The following is an 18,970-nucleotide window of genomic DNA, read 5'->3' on the forward strand; positions in this document are numbered from 1 at the left end:
TCCTGCGTTCCCTTTTTAGGCCTCAGGGCGAGTTAAAGCCCCGCCCCTTCCGAACAGCACAGGAGGTTCTTGCCAGTGACGGCCTCCCCTTACTGTGCGTAGTAACCGTCGCTTGACTCGAAGACCCTGTTGATGCGGGCACGATGCCACTGGCCGTCTTCCGGTTTCTTCCCCAAGACAACCTGGGAAACAGAGAAGAGCTTATTCACAGCTGTACCCAAAATGTATTTGCGCTTGCTGTGCACGAAATGCAAGGCACGAAAGCTGTAATCAGTGGTCCTTCAGTGTGTAGAGTTGAAGGCAAAACTTTTAATAAAGCGAAGCTTTCAGCCTCTCTCTGATGTCACAGTCCCCCCAAAGCACGCTGCAGGAATGCCAACTTTATTCAATTATGGGAAAAGTGGAGAAAAACAAGAACTCTTGCTGCAGTCAGAACCGAGCCTCGGCCCTTCGCGTTACAAAGCTGACGTCTATCCGATTGCGGCATTCAAACCCACTAGGAGCAGTTTGGATTTGGAGAGGGACGCACGGGCACACGAAATAAGCAGAAAAATCGACGATGAACGCAAAGCTTTCTTCGTGTGAAATCAAATAGTGAAGGGTCAACCTCAAGGCTGATGCAATCAAAAGACCAAACTGCGTGTGAGGCAAAGTCAATGCTTAACGAGTCCATGATTAAAACCACCTGCGAGTCCAAATCCCAACTCGGACAACCAAGGAATCCCTCAAGAGAAAGATTCGCACTCAATTATTGTCGTGGTTACACGGAGGGGTGCAAGATATTTTGCCTAAACTTTGCGAAGGGAACCTGAAACGTGAATGTCAAGGGCCCCGAATATAAAACACAAAAGGTGGCCACAACAACAGGTGAAGGTGACAGTGACGGATGCATGAAAGCCTGTACAGGCTCCTGGTTCACGTGAGGAACCAAAGGTCGTGCTGTGTGCTACAAGCTTCTCGTTCATCATCACCACTGTCGGCCTCTTGATGCGCACGGCAAGAATAGCTCCCAGCCTCTGCAATTACGCACTTCCCGCCACGTCCACTCCTGCACCATGCATCCTTTCCCCACCACTACCTCGTCCTTCCACTAGGTTCTCCGCCTCCTCGTTCCCGTAAATGGCGAAAAAGAAAAACCGCTGGGATGAAACCCACCTGAGCAGCGCAGGTAAAACTGACCAGAAATGGGAAATGAGCAAAGGCAATCTTTATTGTCAGCCCCTTTGGTGTTTAAAAAAATCCCTTACCCCACCACACTGTAATAGCTCGCAGAGCTCAACCCTCGCGCACATAAAAGCCTCAGGGCTCTCTTCCTGTCTGCTCACAAAGGCCGCCACCCAGCCCTAGGGGTGTGCAAATACTGAATAGTAACTTTGAAATTGAATGCAAAATCAAATTTGGGAAAAAAAAAAATGTCGACTATCGAAGGTAAAATATTTTTGTACAGGCCTCGATATTTCCCCAGTTTTTGTCCAGAAATAGAAGCTGCTTCACAAGTTTTGAAGCCAGCTTCTCTGGTCCCGCTGAGCCAAAACTGCCTGCCATTAGGAACAGATCTCTTTTCCCTGAGAGCTAGAGTTGCAGGAATGGGCAAGTTCCGTACTACCTCGCACAGCCCCGGGACACACTTTCTTGGAATCTTTGTAGTTTCATCTGTTGAGCAAAGTCGGGACGGCTCACTGCCAAGTGCCGTTTTATTAGATGCCAGTGAGGCACTTACTAATCTTCATGACTTCCCCATCTCTGCCAAGAAGCTTTCCAAGGCAATGTCTGTTTTTCAGACGGTTTGGCAACGAAATTGTGGCGGAAGACAGCATCTGCAGCCTAGTACTACAGTCTTATCATGTTGCTGGCAAAATTTTGATTAATCAGATACTTGCAAATAGCCCTTTTCTGATGAGCTGTCATGGCATTCTTTTCCCAATCCACACAATGCACTTTTCAACTGTCACGTGCAATGGTCCATGGAATGTTGCCAAATGCCAGCTCGCATCAGTGGTTGAGTCGTGGTGAGACGGTACTTCAGGAATCTGATGCGGGCGTGATATGGGCACTGGTGCTAGAATTGCTGTCCTGCAATCACAGGCAATGACTAGACGACAAGGTCTCGCAACAATCAAATGCCTGCTTCGCGAACATTAACAATATGACAAGAAAACACAGTGGCTGTAATTGGCTCCAATAGTTCCAAAAGCCATTCCGAAGCATTTTTTTTTTTTTTCAATTTCGTACTAAAACACAACCGGAAATTTTAACTGTTTCTAGTTGGAAAATTTCCTATTGTACTCAATTTATTTATTTTTTTACTGGGTATGACCGGGCATTCTAACTTGTGCGAGTACGTGTGAGGACCATTTTAGCTACTGCTCTTTGAAATAAAATGCACTCGTCAGTGCTGGAAATCCCTCCAAAGGCCCACAGCTCCAAAGCAGGCGACATAGTCACTTGGCAATGACAGTACTATGGTATGACCGCCGTACTTGCGCGACGAGGGCATTCTCACCTGTGTGAGTACGTGTGAGGACCTTTTTAGCTGTTGGTCTCAGCAACAAAATGCACTAGTCATAGCTGGGAATTCATCCATACTCACATAGTACAGGGGGCTCGGGAGCCTGAGCCACCCCGGTGTTTTCTTGGAAGGCAGAGACCCCTCGGCAAAGCTGGCCCTGCCCCCATCCTACTTCCCAAAGTTTCATTACCAGTGCTACTCCCAGTTCAGGTTTCTTTTGATTGCCAATGCTTTTCTGACTTAAAATCTTCTTAGGCTACTACATCAGTGCTGGCACAGACATGGACAACTTACTTTCATACTTTCCATTTATTCCTTCAAATCCGTACCATACGAGGACAAGCGTAATAGAACACCAGCAGCAGTTGCATCGTACATATTGTGAACGTTTATGGGTGTGTTGGTCATATCAGAGGGCCCATGGACTGAATTGTTATTCGCTAGTGAGACCAATCTCTCACCTGTACATACCCATTATAGTCATTACTTGTGCACTACCATCATCCTCGGGGACTCATTCTGCAGACTCACTGAGTTCCCTGCGAGCCCAGTAAAGAGGCGTGCCTCAGAACTACCGTTTGCTTGTGCCAGTCTGCTTTCGCCTTACAGTATTTTTTTTTTGTCTTTTGACTGTGAACGTCATGTACAAAAAAATTGCACTTAATATACACACAGGAATACATGATATTTCTTGAAGAGAGGAGCACGGAACCTCCTAACCATCACTGTCAAATGTTAGGGACAGCCTATGCTCAGGGAATGAATATGTTGCTGTATCTTCACCTCGCTCTAAATTGCTTTGCGTGCTTTCTTGAGCCTGAACAAAGGCTGCAGTCTTAGTGACCCCTTTGGCAGTTTTTTATCAGCGGCATGTCAAATGCATGTGAGTGTTCTGTGCCTCAGTATTGCTACTCTTTCCATAAGGCCATCCTGACAACTCTTGTAGAAAGAAGCTGTACTAAAAATTTACATTTTTTAGGGATGAAGACATCGTTGCTTGCATGCTGAGGTCATAAATATATATAATTCATTCAGTACTAAAAATGACACCAAGCCGCATTCACTTAAAAAGCGAATCACGTTCAGATTATGTGGTTTAACGCGCCGAGATCTACACCCGGGCTTGATGGAGGCTGTGGTCGAGGGATCCAGATTAATCTTGGCCACAAGGGGATAGTTAACGTACGCCGACATGTCGACATACCATATATATATATACACATATATATATATATATACTCATGCACGCTTTGTTGCCGAGGTGGCATCCCCATGTCGGTGGCGCTGGGCAGTTAGCCCTGCTGGCACAGCGCGGCCAGAGTGCAGGACATGCGCGCGGAGAGCATTCTCACTTGTGTGAGTACATATGTGCGAGGACCATTTTAGCTGCTGATCTAATCAATAAAATGCACTAGTCAATGCTGGGAATACCACCAAGGCCCACCACTCCCAAAGCAAGCGACCTAGTCAGTTGGCAATAACAGAAGTATAGTATGACCGTCACACTTGTGTGGGGAGGGCATCTGAAGTTTTGTATGTGTTAGGATCATTTTATCTGCCCACTTTAGCATGAAATGCGCTAGTACGTGCTCGGAATCATGCCCGAAGCTCACGGCTCCCAAAGTGGGAGACAGTGTCACATGGCAATGACAGTACTACGGTATGACCGCAGGATTTGTGGGGCGGGGCATTCTAACTTGTGTGAGTACGTGCGAGGACCACTTTAGCTGCTGTTCAGAGAAACAAAATGCACTAGTATGCGCTCGGAATCCAAGCAAAGGCTCACAGCTCCCAAAGCGGGAGACATAGTCATGTGGCAATGACAATGCTACGGTATGACCGCGGGACTTGTGTGGTCCAACTTGTGTGAGTGTGTGTGCGAGGACCATTTTAGCTGCCGATCGTAGCAATAAAATGCAGTAATCAGTGCTGGGAATCCCACCAAGGTTCCCCACTCCCAAAGCGAGAGATAGTTAATTGGCAACGACACAGCTATGGTATAACCGCAGGAATTGTTGCGGAGGGCATTGTGGCTTGTGTGAGTACGTGCGACGACCATTTTACCTGCTGACCTTAGCAAGAAAATGCCCTGGTCAGTGCATTTCATATGTGACACAATATTGGAGGTCAATTTGGTCAGATAAAATGTCATGGTGGGGCACAGAAGTGGAGCCAATGGTCCCAATTGGATGTCCTCTTATGATGCAGCAATAAAGTTAATTGGTCCGATTCAAGGTCAAACAGGAACCAAGTGACTCCCAAATGGGCATCAAATGAACTTCGAACAGGCAATGCAGTGATTGTGTGGCACTGACTTGTAACTGGAACTGTGTTCATCTGGTAATATGCAAGATCAAGAAAGTGCTGCGAGCCCACCGAACGTGAAGTTGTTATTTCATCGAAAATTTCACGATTTGAAAGCTCACGACCGTTTGAGAATTTCTTGTGCATTTGTTGGTAACAACAAAAAACAAAACCTAGCAGTGTTTATTGCCGAAAACTTAGAACCTGCATCTGTACTTACACAACAAAATCAGCAGCAGGTCTGGTGCCAGGCAAAGTACATGTCTGGCATTTTATCTGCAAGGCTTTGGACAGCTCATGGATACATCTCATCTTTTCTTTACTCTGTGGGCAACTAACTCTGCACACACCCCTGCTACACTGGCATCTTGAATGCCTTCAAATCAAATGCGATTCGATTCAAATGCGAATGCTATGCTGTTCCACAAGGTTTCTCATCAGATTTTGGCCGAATGTGCTCTGAGCTCTTTCCAGCCGAGTGCTCTCCAGCATCATTTGAGGCCTCAAATTTCTTCAATATGCAAATGTATGTTCTCTCGTTCTGGTTTCTTCGTGCAACTTTTGGAAAGTTAACATTGAAAACAGAATAATGAGAAAACAGGCGATTTTCTATCTAGTGCATTGTGCAATGAATTTTTCCTTCACTACTGTTCCAATCTTTACAAATACACTCACTATCCCAGCTAATGGAGAGAAAATGCCTCGGGTGTGATTTAGAATTTTAGATGCAACGCATCTAACTCGCCTTGTCGTGGCGTAGTCCGCATCCCTCCCCCATTCTCCTCGCCGCGGCAGCTGCGCGCTCCGCCGCTCTCACCACAGCGCCATCTGTGCGTCAGCACGCAGCTTGCACTCGGCTGCGCTCGCTCCCGTCGCCTGCCAGCTGTGCGTTACCGCGCAGCGTGCGCTCGGTTAAAAATTTACACCATCTTCCCGCGAGGGGAACCATGGGGTAGATGCGACGCATCGGGGGTGAACATGCTGCGAAAATAGGATACACAACAACAGCAATCCACACGCTGACATCGCTAACATAACGGAAACGCAACGGCAACCCCTGATGCATCGCATCTACCCCATGGTTCCACTCGCGGGAAGATGGTGTAAACTTAAAAAAAACTGTCAAATTGCATTTAAAACTAATTTTAACTACAGATAGTGATGCTTGTATTGCAAGAAATTAGCTACGATTTCGAATGCAGCTCCACTCTGCATGAAACAGAATTCAATGGCAGCAGCACCATTGCCATCGAATTCTGCCAGTCACCAGCAGCGAGTAAATGTCAAGGCTTTCAACTGCCTTCAAAATTGTAGTGGAGGCTGGTGGATTTCGAACAGCATTCGAAACCCCTCATTCGGGCCAAGTCGCATTCGGTTCCTTACATTGTTCCGGTAAGGACTCCCCTTTCATGAGAAAGGCGTTGCGCTGCTGAGCACGAGGTCGCGGGTTCGTTTCCCGGCCGCGGCGGCCGCTTTTCTGATGGAGGCGAAAAGCAAAAACGCCCGTGTGTACGAGATTTCGGCGCACGTTAAAGATCCCCAGGTGGTCGAAATTAATCCGGAGCCCTCCACTACGGCGCGCCTCATCGCCTGCGCTGCGTCGGCGCGTTACACCCTACAATCAATCAATCAATCAATCAATCAATCCTTTCATGAGAAATACTCAAGAGAGCTCCCACTCACTCTATTTATGGAGAATGGCAGGGTCCCCAAGGTGCAGCTCTCACAACTATAAATCTGTCTACTTTCTACACCAGCTAATGGCCACTTTTGTGGGTCAAAGAAGATGGTGCTGTGGTGGGACTTGCTATTTCGGGATTAGGCTATATTGGCGATTTGTAAAGTTGAAAACAGAGACGCGATCTCTACATTCCACACTAAGGACACAACCAGTTGGTGGGCGGAGACAGTAAAGTGTCTCCCGTAAAATTCCGAGCAAGTGCCCCCCTGGAGTCAAGTTGAGATCACCAGCAAAGTGGAGAAAGGCGCTATCCCAGAATCACACCAAAATTTAAAATGGCGGGGACGATCCCCTAACAGAAAAAAACGCGGAACGCACATGCACCTAACATTTTGCCAAAGAATGCTAGTCATCGCACTAAAAACCATTAAAAGACTCTTCCGAGTCACTCCCAAAGAAAAGTTTGCAGCATTTTTCTTGAAGTCCGCCCCAGTGTCCTGGTGCCCTGGCTCCAACATCTGCCGCCAGTCCACAATGCAGGTTGCCTTCCTCCGAATGAAACAGTGTGTTGCTTATGCCACAGTCCCTGAAGAACCATGCCACACTGTCCTCCAATACAGCGGCCTGCGCCTCAGCAACAAAATGGAGCACATGCTGCCACCGCCAAAAGAAAGATCGGGCTATTGGGCTGCTAACCACGATTGGATTGGATTAACTGGCCGTGGCACGCCAGTATTGCCTGGGTGCTGTGGATTTCGGGGTGCGGACACTGTGGAGCGAGGGGAGGGGCGATTTCCTGGAATGGCGCAGAAATTTGAAATCAGCACTGCATTTGGGGGGGAAGGGGGGGGGGGTGCTTCAACAGAGGTTTACAGCTTGCTTATGCACTACATTGTCATAGTTTCGCTTTCAAAAATGCCTAAATGCAGTTAGCCGTTTTCAAAGCCTGTGCGAAATCCCATCCGCACAAGGTTCCAGCCAGCAAAAGGGAAGAGGACTCGGCAACGCAATGACCTCCCATGCGGCCCACAAGTGCCGAGAAAGATTGCAGGACCGCCAGGCCACTCACCGATCCGACCGGGAGCGGATGGGGACCGACGGGCTCGGCTGCCCCCTCCTTGAAGAGCTGGCGCATGCGTGCCGAGAGGAAGAGGTACGCACGCCCACTCTGAGACATTTCAGGGCCGGGCGTTTCCTTTATCAGAAACGAGACCGGCGTCAGGACCTGCAATGCGCAAGCCTTCGCTCAGCCCAGCACGGTCATGAATCACCGGTGAAGAGATCCCGCAATTAACCCTTTCGGCCCCAGCAGTGTCACTTGATGCCACCACATAAAACTTCCTACAGGGTATAGGGAACGAAACCAAAACTCCTAATTTTCTGCGGAATTGTTTTTCAAGGATGCTCATTGTGATAGACATCACCGTTGTAGCATTTTAGCGTGAGCTGGACATACAAAACACAAAGTTACGACATTCATGCTAAAAAATACCAAGGTCCTAGTTTTATTGCTAAACTTGTAAATCCATAAATACATGCACCATGAAGCTCATTTTTTGTTCATAGGCTCATGTGGTCACAAAATTTTAAGAACCATGCAAATAGATTGTTTCTGCTAAGCATAAAACTTTTAATTGTCAGATTTCCTAATTAATTGCCTCATTAATAAATAAGTTAATACTCGCACTACCGGCTCTATTTTTTCTTTGGGCTTGTGGGGACATCCAATTTAGGAAAACACATGGAAAACATTGTTTTGCTTGAAATTAAAAAAAACAGGGCTGAAAGGGTTTCAGGAAGGAGAAAATCAGAAAAGACAGGTCCCTCAAATTTCTGTTGCACTGTGCCCTTTTTTACGTAGTAGCCAGTCTGATCAATCTAAAATCTTGCACACGACGTTGTACATACATCTTGTAAACGACGTTGCCTTTACTCGATCTGCACGAGTTCGCAGAACGCATGCAGACCAGCACTGACCCGCTGGCGAGTTCTCGTTGGAGTGGTGTTGCCATAAGCACCGACTGCTTTCAAGCACAGTCCCGAATAAGCCAACCTCTGAGCTGGTGCGAACATGTCTCCTACAATACAGGCACGAGCCAGGCAAGCTCTAGAGGTGGGGGAAAAGCGCATTGCACTTGAGCATCTGCGGTGACGCGGAGGAAGTCCATCCACTGCGTATGCCTCGGCTAGTAATTGTTACGATTCCAAGCCATGCTGGTAGGCTTATCCGAAGCATTTTACAGCCGACTATATGGCAGAAGCGCAATACGTATCCAGAATGCCCATCCAACGATAACGTCGGATGCCAAGCATGTTTCACAGAACCTAAACCTCCATGCAGCGAAATGTAGGCGAAAAGGCGGCGAACGTCGCCCGGCGGCGGCCGTTCTGCCGCCGGCGTCGAAAATACGGCTGTTCGCCGGCGATCTACGCGAGCTAGATGTCGAACGCGCGGCGGCGAACGCGACCGGAAGCGGCAAACTGCATTTCGAGGCCGCAGCCAATCACAGCCTTGTACTTCCTGTCCTGTCTTCCATCGGCGGCGTTCGCCGCATCACGTTGCATGGAGGTTGGGGTGGACGAAAACTGAGCGGCGCGTCAAACCCCGGCGTCCGCCGCGCCAAGTTCGCCGAGTGAGTGAGTGAGTGTAGACTTTATTAAAATCGCCTGCAGGCGGCCTCCGAGAAACTTCGCTGCATGGAGGTCGGCCTCCGCGAACGGCAGTTCTTCTTTCACGCTTTAAAAAATAAATACAGCCTTATCGCTCTGATAAACGATGAAAATGGTTTATTTGATGCAGTCTACGCAGTGCAAGCAAAAACAGGAGCTTGACAAATTCAGTGTCCATTTAAAAGAGCGCTGCCGCCGAGCGTCTGCGTTTCTTTTCACTCGTATTTACACAGTTGTGCATGGCCAAGGCAAAACACTACAACGACATGCAGCTAGAAAAACGAAAAACAAACACGCAGTTAGGAAAAAAACGTGAAGCTTCATCAAAAACAGTAGCGCTCAGGATACGACACGCATACATCAGCACGCGACGCGTGGTGTCGTCGACGAGACGCTTTCAAACGCGTGCGAGAAAACCACGCGCCGAGCAACGCCAACCGATTGAACGCCCGAGAGGACTTCCGTAATAAAAATGCCTACCAACCTGCAATACTGTCACACTGGCATCTTCGAATGCCATCGTCGTTTTTTGCGGCTCCAAGCAGCCGCGTTCAAAATCCGGCATTATGGAAGACCAAGCTGGCGATGTTCGCAGACCAATCAAAAATAACTTACTAGCGAGACGCCGTTAAGTGGTTCGCTCTTTTACGCGTGGGAATTGCACGTGGTAGCGCTGTAGTAATAGAACGGACACGTGCTCGCGTTTTTATCACCACTCACTCGGTCAAACCAGGCGCTGTTGAGGAATAACGCACATAGGAAAAAATACGCAGCGGCAACGGCTGGCTCATGGCTTGGCTATAGTCACTATAGCTTGGCTATGGGCTGTACAGCCACTACAGTGAACTAGAATGTCTTGATCCAGTGGCGCGAACGGAAGCGCTCTGCCGCGTTCGGCTGAAGCAAAGCGCGTCTACCGCCGCCAGGGGCGCCACTGCGCCTTCTCCGAAAACGGTACCGCGGTTGAACGGGCCGTTGCTTGGGGCGCTCGCCAGCTATTGCCGCTGCCGTTTTTTAGTGTGGTACAGTAATTAACCTTTACGGAAGAAAGATGCTCACTTTTGTTGTCCCTGTACCTTTCTAGGAACGTTTTGTTGCTTATCAGACCCGTTTGAGCCATCGGGCAACGGCTACAAACAAAGTAGCGCTGTGTCGTCTGCTAGCGGCGCAGACGACACGAGGGGATGTGCGATGCGTTGGCGGCGCTCGGTCGGGCAGACTCTCCGTCTGTTTATGGTCGAGGCCGGCCTTTCATTTTCTGCGTGTTTTACGTTTCCGTGATGTTCCCCTACAGAAGAAAGGGGTATCTAATCGTCAGAAAAATAGTTATTGCGAGTGCTGTCGAATAGAGGTTGGACAGGCGCCGGGTAGCCGCGATGTCAAAACGAAGGACGGACACCTATTCCTTTGCTCCGAGTTGTCACAGTGGTTACCCAGGTGCTCCCAAGGCGTCTTTGTTCGCCGCTCCAATGGACGATGAACTGCGCAAAAAGTGGGAACAAAATTGGGGAAGACTGGACAAACTCTTGACCATATCTTTAGCCGTCGGTGAGCGCCACTTTGGGCCCGAGTGCATATATATTGCGGGATTAAATCCACGTAATAAACGGCTGTGAAGTGCGACTTGCACGCGGGAAGCTGTCACTGGCTCCAGGTGCTGTACCTACCATCCTGCCTACTGTGCGTCGAATTCTGTACGGAGCATGCAGGCGGAAGCCGCAAAGAAAAAGGCGGGCAAAAAAAAAAAAAAAGAGTTCCAGTTTCGGCAGTCAGCAAGAAGCGACAAAGCTGAAGAGCCGAAAAAGATGAGGTGCGCCAGCCACCGAGACTTCTCTCTCTCCGCAGGGCTCATCGAATGAAGGCGCAAGTTCTGTGGAATGGGATGCTTTCACAATTAGCCATCTTCAAGAAGTCAAGCTTCCTTCAAAGCTCTGGTGCCGGCTAAATTTTGCCGGCGATCAAAACATTCTTGGTGAAATATATTCCCCACCCTAGTAGCACAAATTGTTGCCGCAACGTTTCTGCCGTGTTGCCAATGTTGTGTAACGTTAGGCAACGTTACACAACGTGGTGACAATGTTGCCAAATATGGGCCAACGTTGGACACATTCAGCAACATTGACGCAACGTTTACAAACAACGTATAGGCAACGTTGCCAGTATGCACGTCTTTTCACGTTGCAGCAATGTTGCCAAATGTGGGCCAACGTTGGACACATTCAACAACATTCACGCAACGTTTACAAACAACGGATGGGCAACGTTGCCCATATGCCCATTTTTGCACGTCGCAGCGATGTTGGCAAATGTGGGCCAACGTTGGACGCATTCAACAACATTCATGCAATGTTTACAAACAACGGATGGGCAGTGTTGCCCGTATGCATGTTTTTTCACGTTGCAGCAATGTTGACAAATGTGGGCCAAACGACATTCAACAACATTCACGCAAAGTTTACAAACAACGCATAGGCAACGTTTTCCACAGGCACGCTTTCTTGCATTGCAGCAATGTTTCCGAATGTTGGCCAACATTGGATACATTCATGCAACGTTTCAACGTTGCCCTTTACACGCTTTTTTCGTGTTGCAGCAATGTTGCCAAATGTTGGAAAATGTCATATTTATGATGTTAAACGATTGTATGGGGAGTTACATAAGCTGCCTAAAAATTCAAATGATCCCGTACAGCAGACTTTAATGTTTGCGATGTAGTACATGTAACATCGGGAGTGTGGTTAAATGTGATGCACAGTTTCTACAATGCCCACGAAAAATCCAGAAACAACATTGCCTGTGTGCATGTTTATCTAGGTTTCCGCAATATTGAGGAATGTTGAATGTATAGCAGCTGTCCATTTATTTATTTGTGAACACCACACTAACCCATGTTTTGGAGGGATTACGTCGCCTATAAAATTTCAAATGGTTATGCACAACGGACGCCTTAGCCGCAGTTCACTAGCTGTACCATCGCCTCCTGTACTTTACTGTACTTTAGCTGCGTAGAATACGGCATTTACACGCACACGCAAGCACGACGCACGTACATAAATGAAATCCCCATCGTCAGCCTGTCCACCGCAGGACGAGGGCCTCTCCCAGTACGGGAAGTTTTCGCCGAATGCTACACCAAAGGGGCCAATCTTGTTCTCGTGAATGGATGCCGTTTTCTTAGGCATCGCCTATCTGGTGTAGCCTCTCTGATATCCGCTGATGATATACCACAGGACCTGGTAGCACCCCAGACCGGGAAATATAACGGAACAAAGGGCGGCACCTGTACTGGATTTGAAGTTATTCAGAGGCTGACAGCAGGGCACCCTACATCGATGTGTGATCATTTAGAGACACAGCTCTCGAAAAACTGCAGAAATGCATGTGGAGGAGTGTCACGCTGAGCGTGTAGATCCCCCATGAAATCTAAAAGGAACCGTGAGCGTTTGAACGTTTCTCAAAACGAAAGAAACGCGTGGTGCCGGTTCGATGGATGGCGCAACCAAACTCGGCGACAGATCTGTTTATTTTAGTCCCTCATTTGTTGGATTATCACACAATATTTCTACATGTAGAGTGGATACAGCCTAGAATAAAATAATACCGCCATTCCGCGCATCGTGCGTTTCATTAAAGCCAGGTGCTGCACCGTTCTAAGACGGTCATTTTTTTTTTCAAAATGGCCGCCAGCTGCCACATAAATGAAATTCGTTTTTATTTCATTTTTTTTTAGTAAGCGGGCAAATCTCATCGCCGTTCTTGGTGTTAATCAAAATATACCACAAATATGGGACCTTCGATTGAAGATTGACCGCGAACAAAAGATTGTTTTGTTAGGAAAAACTTGCAAAAACGCTTTTATTGCTCTATCATTCTGTATAATTAAAATACACAAACAGGCTTCGTTTACGTTGGAGAACAGAATTTTAACAGGTCAGGCAGGCAGATTCCTGATCATAGCCAATACTCTTTCTAGCCTCACTAAGTTATTGGTGTCGTGCATGAGCTCGCGTCATCCGCAATGATCGTGTTGGCGGTGGCATGTGGCATTCCTTTGTGTCGGGCGCATGGGCCCGCGGCGATTTCGTCCACGTGGAAGAAATCGAACCTCTGTTGTTCATGCAGGCGTAATTATAATCATAATTACGTCCTACAAATATAAATGTCCGTATTCTACCTGTTTCCTCCTAGTTTTACGAAATAGCAAGCTCAGTTTAAGCCAATCTTTGCAGCGCGTTATTTGTTTTCACCAATAAACAATAATGAAAAGTTTGCATTCCCCCTCGTCTCCGACTTGTCGCTTACCCCTACTTCATTTATATGTCCCATTTGCACTTCAGCCTTCGTAATATCGCTCAAAAACAGTCACTTTCAAAGGCAATCATGAATTCTGTACTCGTGCTGTAGTCGCACTTTTCTTATAGAGTTCCTAAACAAGTGTGTGCTTTTTCTACGGTGAGGTGTCCACAATAATTTGAAGATGTGACTCAACAACGAGGCACCTTATTTCTATACCCGGTTTTCTTTTTGTCATTCACTTTTTCTAAAGGTATATACGCGTACGACGTATACGCGCAAAAATTTCTTGGCGGCGGGCATCTGGCACATGAATTTCTTGAGGACAGATTGGACTTACAATAACTGTAAGTGGTCGCTTTTGTTAGCTATGGACGCATTTCCGTGAAGTCCAGTCCTCGTGAAATTTATGAACGTGTGCGATGAAGCATCGCTATGCCACACCTAGATGAAAGCCAATCAAGTTATATAGGTGCGACAGTCATGCTCTGCAAAATCACTACCTCCAGTGTAAATCAACTTATATTCGTGTAAATGTCACCCAAATAATAGAATTTCACTGATGTACGACACCAAATTTGCCATTCTGCGAATGCTCTCTTGGAACATCCGTGCGGTGTACCAGTCAGGGCTCAACGGTTCGCACCAGCCGCAGGCCGTGTCGCTCATGCAATTGGTATACCGATTGTCTCATCTTAGTGCGATTTAGTTACTTTAGGAACCCACCACGGTGGCTGGTGTGCTGCTGAGCCCAAGGATAGAGCCCAATGACGCGGGTTCGATTCCAGGCCGCGGCAGCCGCTTTTTTTGCGGGTGTGGAGGCGAGAAGCGAAAATGCCTGTGTTCGAGCGTCGGCGCGTGAAACCTCATAATAAGCCAAATCAGATATTTTAGGGCGATTTTAACACATCATTAAACTTAAAGAGGAAAACACAGCTGCTGCGCATCGATAAAGCCGCGCGCAGCTTTCACCCTCGACTGTGCGCGCTGTCATCGCATGGCCAGCTATCGGGCTGTTTTCGTGAGTATTTTACAAATGCCAGTCGGGTGCATTTTTGTCCACGTGCATGCCGCATATATCCAGGGAACTGACCGAATACAGCGCCTGCTAATTAACCCAACGCGCGCATCATACCCAGCTTTCTCGCTTAAAATTCCAACCTCTCAGGAACCTAGCAAAACCACTTTAGGAAAGTGATATTTGGCATAAAGCCAGAAGTCCACGTGAAGATGAAAACACTGAAAGTACTTTCCAGGTTTCTGAATATGTTTTGTGTAATTCGCTGTCAAATCTTACTTCCCATGCATTTCTATGGGATAGTTTCCATGGCTCAGGAACCTAGTCGCGCAACGTGCGCGACTTGAAACTGTGCACCAAGCAAGCATTCACCCCAAATATTACCTGTGCAAAAGAACTTTTCATTTCGCTAAAAAATTGCAGATTATTCACTGTTGAAAGGACTGCCATGAGCGGGAAAGCTGCACATGAAACGGACGGCGCAGCATTCCGACGTCAGTGCATACGAATGAGAACTTGGGTTTCATTGCCGTGTGTTGTTTCGCACTCATTATTTGCTGAATAAATAAATAAACTGGAATTACAACAAGAAAATAACTTTTTATTCCGTCATCAAATAGTATCGAGATCTGCTCCGACTTAGCTTCCTCTACGTTCCTATATCCGCTCACTTCACCATGTACATCCCAAATTTAACGCGGCCTCTTTACCACGCATGTTCTTTTGGGGAACGTGTACCATATGGAAAGACAAACTGACCGGGTATACTCCGTGTTTTTCATTCGACGTGTTGGCCGTATCTTTAAGAAGTCCGCGCAGATGCACCTTAATACAGCTTTTTTTCATACCTGCCTGAAAACAGCACCCACAAATGGCTTCCCAACTTTCCTTTCCTATTGTTGAAACATTGCACGCCTTCCTTAGGTAGTAGATTACGTCTGTATTATAAAAACGTAATCGTGAATCGACAAGGGAGACTTTCAGTTCCATTTTGCTAAGTTTTCACAAGCATCTCGCACTGTTAACTTTCTGCCTTAAAGGAGTAATGACACCAAATTTTTACTTCATGTTTTTATTGAAATGGCGACCTTCGGAAGCCTATTTAGGGCCCCTTTAAATCATGCGTGGCCGGGTTGTTTTTATGTTCCGCCTGCATATCCTGAGACAAAAATAATCTAGATAGAAGGCTCAAACATTTCCTTGTTGCTGGATCCTCATAATTGCTCGAAAAAATTAATTTACTGGAGAAAATTTACATGAAAGCTTCTGTGCATCTGTGACGTGGGAGTGCGAGCCATACATGTCACCAGCTAATTACAATCGTATGTGTTTTCCCTTCATGTTGCCGCAGTAATTACAGTTGATTCATGAAATGGGTTCAAACCCAAAGTTCATGTTCTTTAAATTGCCCCCCTTCATGTGAAATTTAGTCATTTTATAGCCCCTCTGATCAGCGAACGTTCCAACTAGTCCACACCTTGCACCCTTGTTTGAAATAAACAACATGAAGTGGGATGTTTTATATTTCAACTTCCCCATAGACATTTCACCTACCTCGAGCGCCAAAGTCAGAGCACCATCATATTGTAACATATATGAAACAATAAAACAAAACAAAACCTAACCCTGGTGTGATACCCATTTTCCAGCCGATACTGCCTGTACGAAAGCTCATTGTCCTATTTCAAGGATCTTTTGTCATTATACAAACGGACCTTCCAAGTAACCTGAAAACTAACTTCCCCATTTTCGCTTTTGTTCCCTTCCATTAGCATTGCACATATAACTTCATATTTTTCCTGGTGTAATTTTTATTCGTAAGAGGCTCCAATGCATCGAACACTTGTTGTCGCGTTCTGCTTGGCGCGAAACGAAATACAGAGCGCCAGACGTTCTCAGAATGCGGGGTGCAGGGAGGCATGCCGTCTCGCGCGTTCCTTTCTTCCTACATGCCTTATTTTTTGTTTTCGTCGTCGCCCCGTCCCTTCTAGAGTGTGTCGTAGTTTTAGCAGCGGAGCGCGAAGTTGGGGATGGCCGAAAAAAAAAAAAACGAAAAGAAACGGCTTTTGTCCATGGCCAACGTCCTACCCTCCTCTCACACGCGCACACGTGTGCGCCGCTCGCAGAGCGGTCCCCTCCTGCTCCTCTGCGCTTGGCAGCCGTGGCTGCCGTGCGTTGGGTTGGGGAGAGTGAACGAAAAGCGCGCGCTTTTGCAGAAACGAGCAGCCATGTTGACAATCAAGCGGAATGGAGAAGGGGCCAATACGAAATTTTGTTGTGTGGCCGCATGTTACGGCGAATATTTGTGGGCTGGAAAGTTCATAGCAACCGACCAGTGAAGGTAAGCGCTCGTTTTTCTGAGCTCGCCTCGTTCTTTCGAACGCAGTTTACTTCGTAAAAGAGCGGGAACAAGACTGCCCTCCCGTTTCTAGCTTCTAAGCATATCCTTCTTGCTTTTGTGAATGCGTACGGTTGTAAAAGGTGGAACATGTATTCAGCGCTTAAATTTTATGGAAAGAATAATGCGAAATGAGGTGGGCGCTCAGAAGTAGATTTTTTGTTATGATGCTGAAATCGAGTGTAGGTTCTGCAAGAACCTTGATACGTACGATTGGCTTTTAATTTACTTCTCGCCACAGCTGCTCACGCGCGCGTGAAATAAAACTAATAAGTTTAACTTCGTTGTCATGTTTAATTTCACGCGAGTTTCAGCGGCATGCTGTTCCAGAACACTATTTAGCGTTGCAGTTAGGCCATGTTATATGCTAACCATCTTACGATGTAAAACAATGCCTTACGTCTTTGTAGTATTCACAAACTTTCCATGTGAAAAGCTGGTGTTCGTCGGATGCTTATAATTATAAAGAAAATGGCATACGCAAAAAAAATAAAACAGCTCAATGCCAGTTTTAAGCACATTTTTCGAGAGCAAACGGTAAATTTAAATTAGGCAACCAAGGAAATACATGGTTATAATTTGTGTAATGTTTCTATTCTTGACAATTGCCCGTTTTCTCATTTTTGTTCGTTGTGTTTTTATGTTTATGGGCACTGAGGCCATTATCGTCTTCTTTCAATTAATATTGCCGACGTGCCACGTCGTCATCAGTTGGTCGGCTTCTCTTGTTAATTGAAAATTCTCTGGTACGCTGTCTGAAGGCTTTTCGCTTAATTACTCAATGGCCTGTAAAGAAAGCTGTGAGGTATTTTATTTTATATAATTAAGTACCTTTGTCCTTTTTGTTTTCCAGGAATGCTTGAGAAACCCACTCATGCGATGTGTGTGTCATAAATTTAGTTGACACAGGCATTAGAAAAAGTTAAACAAGCAAGACAAAGTGTGAAGTGGAGAAGCCTGTTTTGCTATATTCCTTCCTGAAGGTAAGATTTTCCCACTTAGCTAAAATTCGCTTCACTTCAGTTTTCTGCACCACTTCTATATACTCTGTTTTGTTTTCAGAATGGCTTCAGATTTACCAGCACCACAAAACTGACACACGAATAAGCTCATCTGGAAGAAAACGTCATCCAAAGTGAGCTTTTGAGCACGCCATGTGTTACAGCAATGCCGTTTTTCAGGAATGGCTGTAAACTCTCATCTGAACTACAAGTACAAGAAAATCGATGCGGCCATATTGTATACCAGAAGTCCTGGTGTTCTGAGAGGTGAGATATTGTCTATGCTGTAACGACTTTGTAACTCCTCCTAAACTACAGCTTTCGTTCATTTCGCAGAAGCGCTGCAGTAACAACCCTATGTTACTGGGTTCATGGCCGTCAAGTATGTCATCAAACAGACTTGTCAAGACAAAAGAACAAGCAAGCCCAGGAGGAGAAAAACGAAGGCATCGTCTGAAACAGCGTACTTGCGAAATTCAAGGCTTTAACAGTATACGTATTCGGCTCGATTATTAATGGTAAAATAAAAAGCACATGCCCTTTCATCTTAAACAGTGTCAGTGTTGTTATTTACGCTAGCTGCCTGCATGTTCCTTGCTTTAAAATTCCGCCATTTCTTAGTTCGTTACTTTGCCAGACTGCCTTAATTGTGTGTGTTGATCAGTGTAGAGATCAAATGTATGAATATACAGGTCTAAAATGCCGGTTTATACCTTTCAGACGAGGTTTGAACTGCTCGCTTATCATGCCGTCAACAATCGTCTCTCTAGGAAAAAGTTAACTTATATTATTTTCATCTAGTTATTGTTGCATGTATATCTGTAACTGTAAGTTACCTGTACATTGCTGCAATATTATTGCTTCGTAACAGAAACATTGCTTGAACGTCATATCAACAGTGCGCGTATGTGGCCCTCGTGAAAAAACGTATCTATGAAGTCACGTTGTAGGAAGCATCGCTTGGACATTAAAGCGGCGTTTTCTAAATGTTACCCGCACGTTGGAAAAATGTAGTTGGAAAGTTACCGCAAAATTGTAGCAATGTTATTGCAACTTCATAAAAACATTGCTTGAACGTTGAAGCAACGTTGTATGC

General features: G+C 46.3%; 1 protein-coding gene across 1 annotated transcript; it reads right to left on the reverse strand.

Moving 5' to 3' along the window:
- Nucleotides 1-89: 89 nt before the first annotated feature.
- Nucleotides 90-9,958, reverse strand: LOC144165231 (uncharacterized). Its single transcript, XM_077695351.1, has 3 exons — nucleotides 9,649-9,958; nucleotides 7,564-7,719; nucleotides 90-182 (listed from the first exon to the last, which is right to left on the reverse strand). The coding sequence occupies exons 1-3, from the start codon at nucleotides 9,727-9,729 to the stop codon at nucleotides 90-92; spliced, it is 330 nt and encodes a 109-aa protein (XP_077551477.1). The 5' UTR covers nucleotides 9,730-9,958.
- Nucleotides 9,959-18,970: the final 9,012 nt, after the last annotated feature.

This window comes from Haemaphysalis longicornis, unplaced genomic scaffold (assembly GCF_048455015.1).
Source record: "Haemaphysalis longicornis isolate Haplotype H1 unplaced genomic scaffold, Haemaphysalis longicornis Haplotype H1 scaffold_14, whole genome shotgun sequence".
NCBI lineage: Eukaryota > Metazoa > Arthropoda > Arachnida > Ixodida > Ixodidae > Haemaphysalis > Haemaphysalis longicornis.

Excerpts from the sequence above, each read along its gene's own strand:
- LOC144165231 (XM_077695351.1), bottom strand. The coding sequence starts at position 9,729 with ATGCCGGATTTTGAACGCGGCTGCTTGGAGCCGCAAAAAACGACGATG. Across the intron at positions 7,720-9,648 it reads CCAGTGTGACAGTATTGCAG|GTCCTGACGCCGGTCTCGTT; the intron begins GTTGGTAGGCAT and ends TGCGCATTGCAG. Across the intron at positions 183-7,563 it reads ATCCGCTCCCGGTCGGATCG|GTTGTCTTGGGGAAGAAACC; the intron begins GTGAGTGGCCTG and ends TCTGTTTCCCAG.